The sequence below is a fragment of the Heterocephalus glaber genome, unplaced genomic scaffold (assembly GCF_053883595.1).
Source record: "Heterocephalus glaber isolate CG9 unplaced genomic scaffold, H.glaber_assembly_v1.0 deba00001564, whole genome shotgun sequence".
Lineage (NCBI taxonomy): Eukaryota > Metazoa > Chordata > Mammalia > Rodentia > Bathyergidae > Heterocephalus > Heterocephalus glaber.
Genome location: NW_028258351.1, coordinates 2,755,916 through 2,768,351, shown reverse-complemented (window position 1 = coordinate 2,768,351; position 12,436 = coordinate 2,755,916). Strand labels below are relative to the sequence as shown.

General features: G+C 35.4%; 1 protein-coding gene across 15 annotated transcripts in view; it reads left to right on the top strand.

Annotated features, from left to right (window-relative positions):
• Positions 1 to 12,436, top strand: part of Bcas3 (BCAS3 microtubule associated cell migration factor) — a 583,853-nt gene that overhangs the window by 234,270 nt on the left and 337,147 nt on the right. For all 15 annotated transcript variants that reach the window (XR_015443252.1, XM_021248678.2, XM_087191873.1 and 12 more), the window contains exon 16: positions 7,964 to 8,114. Coding sequence is in view for 14 of the 15 variants with exons in the window: in XM_021248678.2 (XP_021104337.1) it covers positions 7,964 to 8,114 (151 nt within the window). In the remaining variant the exon portion in view is untranslated. The remainder of the gene's footprint in view (positions 1 to 7,963; positions 8,115 to 12,436) is intronic.

Sequence of the window (12,436 nt, the reverse complement as noted above, 5' to 3'; positions counted from 1 at the left end):
TGCAAACTTGTTCACAGTAAACATAGAAAGTCTGGTTGAACCCCAAAGTGAGCTATCCTGGCTTCGTACTTTGCATTGTAACACTGAAAACAGTAACAACAATAAACACACAACTGAAAACAGAGCAAAAACAAAAGCTATCGTAGATTTAAACATGAAGGGATGTTTTAAAAGTTCTTATTTTTCTATGATTTTCTATTCTCAAATAGGATTTCTGTTTTAATTTATTGAGAAACCATCTTATTGGAACTTGGGATTTTTGCCCCCGGACAAGCCCATCGATGGTGGGACTGGTAACCCGCTAAAGGATCAAGGCTCTAGTGGATTTGGATAAAAACTCCAAAGCCCGAAGGCTTATGCAAGTTTATCTATACACAGTAAGCCCCAAAAAACTGGGATGAGAGTCTTAGAAGAGCTTATTTTCTCATGAGATTTTTGAGACTTCCTCTGTCTAGTTGTGCCAGAAACTCTGTGAGAATATCCATTCTCATGGCATTTGTCACTTACAGATCTTGTCCCAACTGGAATTTGTAAGTATAATGGTCTGTGAAATATTTTATGTATCTTAGGGCTTCATGAAGCACCATTAAAAAGGCAATTAAACAACCTCTGCTCTTTTCATTGTACTCATATGGTAATGAAAAGGAGCGGTATAGACAGAAAGGTTAGTGAAGGTGACACAGTTGTATAATCACTCTGTATAGATCTCAGAAAATTTTCACTTTATTATTATTGCTAAATATATTCCTTAGAGGCAGCACAAAGGATGATAGGGAAAGACTTAATCCAGGTCCAACATGGATACTACAGGTTTCTTCCCGCTGAAGCTTATTATTCTATGAGTTTGAAGTATATTGAAACATCCTGACATGGAAATTTAGGTTTGGTTTAACCAGAGTAAAATGTCTAAATATCTGTTCTTAAAGGTATCAAGTTGAGGCTCCTTGGGCTAATCGGCTTGAGACCGAGCAGGACAGTGAAAGCCACAGACCCAAGTCATTTGACCATCTTTTAAAGTACTTTGGGTCCCCTCTAAACCTATTTTTTATATCACAGGGATACATTTTTCTTTACCTCCTGGTTGTCAGAAGAATGTATTTCCTTCATTCATGAAACATTTATTGAACTGTTGATCGTAATGTGTTAGCTATTGAGATTTCTTGTCTAAGCTAGTTCCCTCATTTTACCAACTCCTGATGTTATTTCATACATTTCTACTTTTTTAAATCCTTCATGTTCTATTATAAAAGCAAACTAAGAAAATATAGTATCATTCCTTTATTCTAAAAATTTAAATATTTTTATCTCACTTTTTAAATTGTTCTTTGAAACAATAAAAGTGACTCCTTCCTCTTTGTTCCTGAAACATTTTTCAGAACTTTGTATGTTTTTCATACTTTGTTAATATGTTTCTGCACCGCCTTATTATGAACTCTTTCAAAGTCCCTTGGACTTACTTGCAGTGTCTCATCTTGTTAGTGGCTTTTCTTTAGTCTCAGTCTTTAAGTCTTTATTCTTTGTCATTAGCTTGAAAGTCCCTTTCCTTAGCTTTTACATTTGACTGTCTCTCAAATGAAATTACCCTACTGAAGACTAACTCTAACCCTACCAAGGGTTTGACTCGCTGAACTTCATCCTTAGTGACTGTTTTATTAAAGTACTTATTTTTTAATTTGAACGTATTTTGGACCGGGGATTTAGCTCAGTGGCTCCATGCCTGCCTCCCAAGCGCAAGGTCCTGAGCTCAATTCCTGGTGTGTCCCCCCCCAGTTTAAACTTATTTTTAACTGATACATAAAACAAAGATTATACATTTATATGGAACACTATGTGTTAATTTTGATACATGTATGAATTGTGTAATTTGTAAAGCAGGTTACACATGTCTATCTACTCAAACATTTATCATTTCTTTATAGTGAAAATGTTCAAATTATTTCTTCTAGCTTGTGACATACAAAGTTCATTATTGTTTTTTTGTAGTCATCCAGCTGTCCATTAGCACACCAGGGTGCTCCACTGTTAACTATAACTTAGTACCCATTTGGCAAACTCCCCATTCCTCCCAGCCCTGTACACTGCTCAGCTTTTAGTAACCACTATTCCACTCACTACCATTCTACACTCCACTTCTATTAGATCACCTTTTTGGATTCCACACGTGAATGAGATCATGGGACCACTTATTATCCGTGCCTGGCTTATTTCACTTAATGTAATGATCTTCAGTTACATCCAAGTTGTTGCAAATGACAGGATTTCATTCTTTTTATGGCTAAATTGTATTCCATTGTGTTGATGTACTATATTTTCTTTATCCATTCATCAGTTAATGGACACTTATGATTGTTTCCATTTATGACCATTGTAAATTCTACAGCAATAAACATGAGAGCAAAGATGTTTCTTTGACATGTTTCATTTCCTTTGAATATATACCCAGTAGTGGGCTTGCTGGATCATGTAGTAGTTTTCTTTTTAAATTTTATTTTATTGGCACATTTTAGGTATACAATATAATGACATTCATCATTGAAAATTTGCACCTTTGCATAATCTCTCTTGGTTCTTATTTTTCCCCCTTCCCCTGCCCTCCCTACAACCCCTCCATCCCTCCCTATTTACAGATTTCCATTTTTAATTTTTAAAAAATTTATTAGTAAATACTTGTAGTAAGTACCTACTGCTTACATTCATCTTATGGAGTAGCTACATGTACTTATCTTGATTCTTTTTATTCCTCTTCCCTCCATCCATCTCTGGATTCCCTTCCCCCATTTTCTTTCTTTCTTTGTTTTTCTTTTTGATTCATGTTTACAGCATGTTACATTTTTTGAAAAACTTCTGTGTTGTTTTTCATAATGGCCGTACTAATTTAGATTCCCACCAGCAGTGTACAGGTTCCTTTCCTCCACATTCTCACCAGTGTAATTCTTCTGCTTTGCTCTATATGGCTTTGGCTATTTGGTATTTTTTGTGTTTCTATACCAATATTAGTATAGGTTTTTCTAAACTGTATGAAGGATATTATTGGTATTTTGATTTGGATTGCATTGAATCTGTAGGTCACTTTGGGTTGTGTGGGCATTGTAACAATATTTCAGTCAATGAATATGGGATGACTTTCCATTTTTGTATATCTCTTTTTTTTCCCTTTGGTACTGGGGATTGAACTCAGGGCCTTTGCACTGAGCTACATCTCTAGCACCAATTAAAAATTTTTTATTATGAGACAGAGTCTCACTGATTTGGCCAAGCAGGACTCACACTTGGGACCCTCCTGCCTCAACCTCCCCAGTGTTGGGATTACATGAATGGACCGTCACACTTGGCCTTTGTGTGTTCCTTTTAATTTTTTATTTTTTTTATACCGGGGATCAAACTCAGGACCTTGTGGTTACAAAGCAGGCGGCGGAACCACTGAGCTAAGTCCCTGGTGTTCTTTTTAATTTTTTCAATGTTTTATAGTTTTAATTATAGAAATCTTTCACCTCTTTAGTTAAATCTATTCCTAGAGGGTTTTTTTGGATAGCTATTATAAATTAGATTTCTTCCTTTATTTCTCATTCAGATAATTTGATATTGGAGATAGAAAGCTACAGATTGTTTTTGTTTTCTTTTCTTTTTTTTTTTTTTTTTTTTTGGTACCAGGGATTGAACTCAGGACCTTGCACTTGCAAGGCAGGCACCAGAACCACTGAGCTAAATCCCTGGCCCTATAGATTGTTTTTGTAGGACACATCTTTCATTAAAGTTATGTTTATAAACTACTTGCCCAATATAGTAATGTATAAGAGAAAAATTACTCCTACAAACCTGAATATGAACATAAACTCTACACAACTTATATCATATATACAGGTTACAAGAGTAGAAGGCTACACAAACTTGTGTGATTCTTGAAAATACAAAAGTAGTTTGAGAAAGATAGGTCTCAAGTACATTACATGCTGTTCTGAGGTTGTCCTGTATCCTAGTGAGACAGTGAGCCCCTTTTCATCATGGCTAGTTAAGCCACAACATTTGGAATTTCTCATTTCAACTGATTTTATTTTATTTTATTTTTTATCCTGCATGTGGGGGTCAAACCCAGGGCTTTAACCATGATAGGCAAGTGCTTTACCAATGAGCTATATCCCTAACCCTCCTGATGTTATTTATAAAGTTCATTGACATCAACGTATGTAGTCCTTCCTTGCTAACAGACTTACCACAGTTCGCCTCTATCTCGATTGAAAGGCCTCGTAAAACGAAAATAATATTTTCCAATTGCTTTGTATCATCATCCTCACTTCTGCTCACATGTCAATATCCCTTTACACCCTTTCCCTTCATATTCTCCTTCATGCCTTGAATATTCCTCTCCTCTAATCTAACTAGGTAGTATCCCCATGTGGTCTTTCAGCCTGTTTCCAAATAATTGTTCCCATATATTTATCTTTAGTCCTATACAATTAGCACTTAATCATTCCTGTTTCATGCATGTTAAACTGTAGGCTTTGTGATAAGTGGGAATATAGTTCCTCACAGCATGTTATCTTAGGCTGCAGCACTCAACAAATATTTGTTGAGTGGATTTTATTAGCTTATGACCTATTTACTATTGAACCCTGTATTAGCATAGTTGTCTAAAGGTGAATATTACAATTATTTTCATTGACAGTGGCCTTGAGAGTGTGATAATAAGCAACTTTGACTTAACTATAAAAAGTTTTTCTTTTATTTGTCCACAAAATATTCTAATGGAATTCTCATTCATCTCTTCTATAAGGTTCTGCATTTTATAATTGTAATATTATCTAATTTATTAAACAGCCTAAACCATCTTGTTTACATTATAAATTCTGTTATTTTAATCCTAGCAATAGGTTTAAATCACTTCTGTTAACATTAGTGTATATTCTGTATTGGAAATTGGTGATTAGGGGATATATGAATTTATTTATTTGCATGAATTTCTTGTGTTCTCCTTATTTTGAAAAAGAGACCCCTGTCAGCATTTAGCTTGTTTATTCCATCCAGTATTATAAGAAGATAGATTTGTGCCCAAGGAAGGAGATTTGGTTAAGTCATTATCCTACTTCTGAAGTAGTATACCATCATCATATTAGCTGTTTTAAAAAAATGAGATTCTAGCCTTTCATTGTCTCCAGCAATACCATTAGATACTGTTTGGTGGAACCATGCTGATTTAAAAGTGAATGTCTTTCAGAAGTTAGATACCAATTATGACTTCATTTGTTACCCATATAAACTTTCTTTTTCTGGTTTTTTTTTTTGAGATAGGATCTTGCTATGTAGTTGAGGCTGGCCTTGAACTCACTGTGTAGCCCAGGCTACATTTTGTAACATGGACAATGATGTAAACTTCATAAAGTTTCTCTGTGAGCCCATGAATTAATAAGACTCATTAGAAAGCTACAGAATTCAAGAAAACAAAGTGAGATTGGTGAACGAATAGACACAAATTAATGGAATCTAGAAATAGGTTCATACATAGAGAATGGACTTTTTTTTTATGAAGGTGGGAAAGCAGCTAGTAGAGAATTGATAACTACTTTAAAAGTGGTGATAGAAATATTGGACATCTGAAAACAACAAAAAAGGAAAGTTGTACATCTGTATTCGAAATAGTGAGCACAGTAAATCTCAGCCAATCACATATGCAAAACTGAAGTAAAAATAAATGACTGTTATTCTTCCCTTGTCTGTACAAAAATGTGTTGGAAATTCTAGCACTTAGGTGATAGAAGAAATAGAAGTCATTCATATTGAAAAGGAAGAAGTAAAGCAATTTCCTTTTCTAAGATGACATAATCTCATATATAGAAAATCCAGTGGAACCCACCAGAAGTTAGTAGAGCTAAGAAACAAGTTCAGCGAAGTTGTAGGATGTAAGGTCAATTTACAGTCTGAAAAGTGAAATAAGAAAATAATTCAATTTCTGTATTTCATTAAAAAGTGTAAAATTCTTAGTAATAAATTAATCAAAGAAGCTGAGAATGGTGTTCATTGCCACTCCGGGCAACATGAGACTTTGGAGCTTATGAAAAAGAAGTTGTGACCTGAAAAATACAAAACAACGTTGAAGCAAGTTACAGAATACCTAAGAAAGTGGAAAGGAGTCCCAGCTTCTTGGGTTAGAAGATAATACTGTTTTTATTAGTAGATGTTTACAGTACATACTGATTACAGTCATCATGGGAGTTGGTGGTTGGTACATGGACATAATATATCTTAATTCTTTTTTCCATCCCCTGGCCTTATCCACGCTCCCTGCTCCTTCCAAGTCTTGAGCCCCTCCCATTTGTAAATGATCTGTTTTCATCATTTTCCCCCTTCAATTCTTTGGTCTCCTCCCCTCTCTCTTCCATCTCTCCATCTCTTATCAATTTGAAAAAGAATCTCCCTACTTCCTGTTTATCTTCTACCTCTCTCTTTCTCCCTTTTTCTACACACACACACACGCACACATATATAATATACACACACTTTTTTCCTCATATAAAATAAACCATGTGATAAGCTTGTGCATTTGACTTATTTCACCTAATATTATGGTCTCAATTTGTATCCATTTACCTATGAATGCTTCCAGTTTATCTTTTTTAATATATATATTTAAAATTTATATTATTGTTTCATCAAAAATTTCCTTTTTCCTGTCAAAAATTATTATACATCTTATACAAAACCATATAAATAACCCTGATTTTCTTCAAATTCCATATATAAAAGTAGTACCTTTTGTTAAAAATAATTACAACGTATGGAATAAGAAAATATATAGAATATATCCTTTCAAGTATCTTAAATCCACACTCTTTAAATAATGATTTGTAACAAGCTGAGGTTTGTGAATTTGATTCACAAAACCTGTCATTTCTACCAAAATAAATACGAGACATAATACTGCAAAGGCTTCGGTAAAAATAAGAATGGAATCACTGCACAGAGCACTTGGTTCCCAGGTGTCTCCGCTTATGTCTCATGTCTCTGTGTGCGTGTGTGCTGTGTGCTGTGTGCACGTGAACCTCTGAGGCTGCCATGGCACCCGTGCCGTCCATAGCAGCCCCGTGACACAGGTACCCAATCCTTCTGTAGGAATCTGCACGCATCAAGTTTATCTTTCTTGATAGCAGAGTAATGCTCCATTGTGTATAAATACCAGTGCTCAAGTCCCTTATATAAATTGGTGTAGTATCTGCATATAGTCTATGTATATCTTCTCATAAACTCATTTCTAGAATAGTTAGAAGACCTAATATAATATAAATGCTATGTAAGTAGTTGTTATACTTTATCATTTAGGGAATAATGACAAGAACGAGGAGTGCTCAGTATAGGTCCACCCATCATAAGCCTATGAACAAAATAGATGCCTAACCATATTGAAACAATGCTGGAGAAAAGCCGAGGATCTATAAAACTGTAGGAGGCTGTAACAGGATATGCCTACACATTGCTTCACGTAGATTCAGAGTAGTCCTCAATGTATGGCAAATTTAAGATTTTCTTCCTGGAACTTGCTTTTGTTTTTCCCTCAAAATATTTTCAACCCACAGTTTCTTGAGTCCATAGATGTGGAATCCATAGATAGGGAGGTCTGACTGTACTCCCTACATTGATTTACAAATTCGACCTACTCCCTGTTACACGCTAATGTGGCTTTAAGCCCCTAGAAATTTGCAAAGTGTAGGCAAGAGGATTACGTTTTGTTGGATGCAGTGATCTAAGAAGGGTAGTACATCTCATTGTCTATAGAAAGACAGGGAATTCCTTTGCCATCCCCTAAGATGGCAGTCTCTGCACTTTGATTTGTTCCCACCCCATGTAATTTAATTCTCTTCTTAAGAATTCTGCCTTTGATACCTTTCTTCAGTTATTACTGGAGTCAGTGAAAGCCCTACTGGAGGCTGGGAAGTTTCCATCAGTGATGCTTTTCTTTGTTTTCTCATTATAGGGAAACTGAACAGCCAAGACTCTTACAATAATTTTACCAACAACAACCCTGGCAATCCCCGCCTCTCTCCTCTCCCCAGCTTGATGGTCGTGATGCCGCTGGCACAGATCAAGCAGCCAATGACATTGGGGACCATCACCAAAAGGACAGGGTAAGGCCCCAAACTCAATGCTGTGTCACAGCTGTTTCAGAGGGTTGAAAGAATAAAAATAAAAATACTTTGTCTTTGTGTGGTTTTGATTATGTTCTTCATTTCCAGCCCCTATGAGATGTCATGGCAGCAGATTAAGTACAAAGTATAGGACGTGCACAAACATCCTCACACACATCCATGTACACACACAGCCATGGAAAAAACAAAGTGGCAACAAGTTGTGAAAACGAGGATTGGCTAATAAAAACCAGACCCATGGACACAGTTTTGACTTGCTGCCTTATAGCACTGCCTCATAGTACAATTTGATTTTCTTTGTTTTTGCAGACATGATTGAGATTTAAAACCATTCCTAATTTTTGACATACCTAATAAGGAGAGCACATGCATCTATGTTTCCAGCACTTTTTGAAAATCATGTATATGAAATTTAATTTACATATAATCTTTCAATGTCAAGACAGGGTGATGAAACAGTTTTTAAAAGCTATAGTGTTCTAAGATTTGGGCTTTTTTTTAATTTGGTACCGGGGATCGAACTCAGGTCCTTGTGCTTGCGAGGCAGGCGGCGGAAACACTGAGCTAAATCCTCGGCCCTAGATTTGGGCTTTTAAGTAGTCATTTAATTTCTTCACCCTTATTTTAGCTATTTAAAGTGTTTATACCTATTAGGAATATCAAATTATTTCTTTGGGCTTCTGACAATAAACACATATCTGTTGTTATCATTAGGGACTCATTGCATAGTAATACTGAAAATGCATTTGGTACTTTAAAATAGGCAAATTATAATTTTTTTTTTCGTACCGGGGATTGAACTTGGGTCCTTGCGCTTGCGCAGCAGGCGGCGAAACCACTGAGCTAAATCCCCGGCCCTAAAATAGGCAAATTATTGATTGTCCTCAGTGAGAAACTCTAAAGACTAATCAATTTGAAATGGAAAAACTTCTGTATTAAAATTCTATGTTAAATAATAAGAAGATGGGCTTGGTGCTGCACGCCTATAATCCCAGCACTTGGGAGGCTGAGGCAGGAGGATCACTGTGAGTTCAAGGCCAGTCTGGGCTACATAGTGAGACTCTGTCACACACACACACGCACACACACAAAGTAAGAAGAAAACTGCTGTTGCCCTCAAAGAGACCTCAGGGTATTTTCAGTAAAAAGAACAGATTAAATTATTTTGTCGCTACATCAATATTTCTTAACATTTTCTTGCTGTTGTTAAAGTGTTTAGAGAAGTCATTTCTGTGAGAAGTTCTCAGTGTTCACAGGAATGAGTCCTTTGGGCTATAGTATCATTGTAACAGAAATGAACCCTGATACTTAGGTGTAGCGTGTAGTGATGTTAGCATATAAAGTGATCTTATTGCTGTATGCAGGAATAAAATTGGGTTTGTGACATATTAAGGGAAACTAAAGGAAAGATTGGTGCAGGTTCATTTGGCCTGTAAAGTTTTCATTTAACTTATTGTGTTCAGTGAACATATGCTTTTAAATAGAATTTTGACATGTCTTGTTTAACAGTTACAGAAGTGGCTATGAATAGTCAAAAAGCTATATCCTTATTTTCCTAGTTAACTCATCTTTTCATGGTATGATATTGCATTCTCTGGATCTAGAATCAAACACAAATGAGACTAAATATTAAATCAGAATTTTAAGGTATTTTTTTCACTTGCTGACATAATTATGTCTTCTCAATTCATCTCAGCATTGTACGGTTCTACAAAATACAAATTTTTGCATGTCTTTCCTGAGCCTAAGTGAAAGCATCTTCAAAGTACTTAATTCTGCATTTAGAGTGAGGGGACTATAACAAGATAGTTTAAAAGTTACCTGGAGACATGAAAGCATACTCTCATATTTTGTTTCTCTTGTGTTTATTTGTTGTTGTGTTATTTTAAACAGAAGAGCTATGCTGTCTTGTAATGCAAAGAATTAGCTCTCATAATTTTCTCTAGATGGCTCGGAGATTATGATGTAGTTTTATGCATTAAAGGATGTTAGAATGTAACTCAGAATATTTGTGGGCAGATTTGTTGACTATATTAGAAATTTTCCATAAGAAGGAGAAAAAGTCTTTTATTTGTTCCCTCTATTTTGCTATCTGCTTTTGCACGGCACTAAGATGGATAGAACTGTTAATCATCTGTTATTCTCCTGTGTTGCCAGAATTTATGAACTTAGATAAATTCTATTTCCTTTTCTTTTAAAAACCTTGCTAGAAGTTCTCAGCTTTCTGGAGAATACATACTATGTTCCCTCATATATAATTGAATAATTACTAATGAATAAAGTGTTATGAATTTAAGCGCTTTGAAATTAGAATTAGTGTAAGATATTTGTAATATATTACCGAGTAGGCTTTGTATCTCAGTTTTCAAATTACATCATTTCTGCCAAGTTTTAAAATTCCTTTTATCAAGATTGGTGTGGTGGCACATGCCTGTGATCCCGGTACTCAGGAGACTGAGGCAGGAGGATCACTGTGAGTTCAAGGCCAGCCTGGGATACATAGTGAGTTCAGGTCTAGTGTGAACTACAAAGTGAGACCCTGTCTCAAAAAACAAAACAAAACAAAAATTTCCTTTTATCATTATAAGAATAATTCATACTGGTCCTATTTGGCTTAAAATTTTTTGAAATAATTTCAGGCTTATAAAAAGGTTACAAGGGGCCGGGGATTTAGCTCAGTGGTTTCACCGCCTGCTGCGCAAGTGCAAGGACCCGAGTTTGATCCCTGGTACCAAAAAAAAAAAATGTTGCAAGACTAGTAAAAAGAATTTCTATATCCTGTATCTTAGCAATTTTAGTTGAATTGCTTTATTATTCAGATTCTCTCATTGTGTATGCCCTACTTTTCCTACTTACTTTGATATATGTTGCAGACTTATTATCCCTTTTTTCTACATTCTTCAATGTATAATATCTGAAGGCAAGAATATTCTCTTACCTAACCACAGTAGAATTATCATAAGAGATCTTAAAATGAGTATTATTAGTTGGTTTTTAAATTTAAAATAATTGTTATCTGTAATTAATACTTGTTACAGAGCTTCAGTGTACCACAAATTATGCAACCTACTGTTCTTTTTTTCCCTTCCCACCTATTCTTTTTATGACTTCCTAGTAATACAGAGTATAGTGACTGATGAATTATTTGATGATAATGATTATAATTTATATTTGACCACTGCTGGATTTCAAGACTTTGTACATTTATGCCACTTGCCGAAGTGTTTCAAATTAATATTTGACTTTCCTTATCATAACTGCACAAAGGGTTTTCAGAATGTAATTTTTTGGTTTTTAAAATTTTGCTTCTTTTTTCATAACCATAACATCTTCTTTTGTTTTGTTTTGTTTTGTTTTGGGTTTTTTTGGTACTGGGGATTGAACTCAGGACCTTGCACTTGCAGGGCAGGCGCAGTGCCACTGAGCTAAATCCCCGGCCCATAACCATAACATCTTATATTTCTATGGCAGAGATTTCTAAGAATTGCCTACAATCCAGTATTCAAATATCCAAATTGAGAGAGAAGCCTCGACTTAAACCTTCAGGGGACAAATGTGTGCTTACCATATTTAACATCCATCTTCTTTTTACAAATATGCATCCCTGAAAGTCTGTGCAGTGTCAGGGACCATCTGTCTCACTCCAAGACATACATGAGGCCAGTGAGACTCCAACTGGCGAAAGACAGATGTATTTATACCTTCTTGGTCAGCATCTTGAAGCAGCTCTTGGAGGAAAGAAGGCCTGTGTTGGCAACAGCTGCTGCTTACGTCTGATGATGTACATGGGTGAAGGCAAAGGAAGTGCTAGAAATTATGTGGCTTCAACAATTACCCATTCAAATAGAATCTATTATCTGTCAGAGACAGTTGGATTGGAAAGCCCAGCTTACTACATTATCGTGTTTTTGTCATACAAAAGGAAGAATAGCTCTTCTTATCTATTTAAAGTGCAATTTGGTACTAAAGGATTGCTCCATGTCTTGGACTTTAGGTTTTTGTGGTAGGAATTTTTAAGCAATATTTCATAGGTATTTGATTGAATTAATGAATGAAATGAGGATAAAGTTTTTGGAAAATACTTTTGGCATAATAATGTACACAACAAAAACTTTCATCAGTGTACTTAGTTATATTGTTTTAGGTCTAAACTTATTTTTACATACACATTAGTTTTTAAAATTAATATATTTTGCAGTACGTTCACTTTTATGGAGTACACATACATATTGCATCATGATCATTTGTAATCTCCCTTTTCCCTATTCACTGCCCTCCTCCTCCTCTCCAAATCCCCCTTC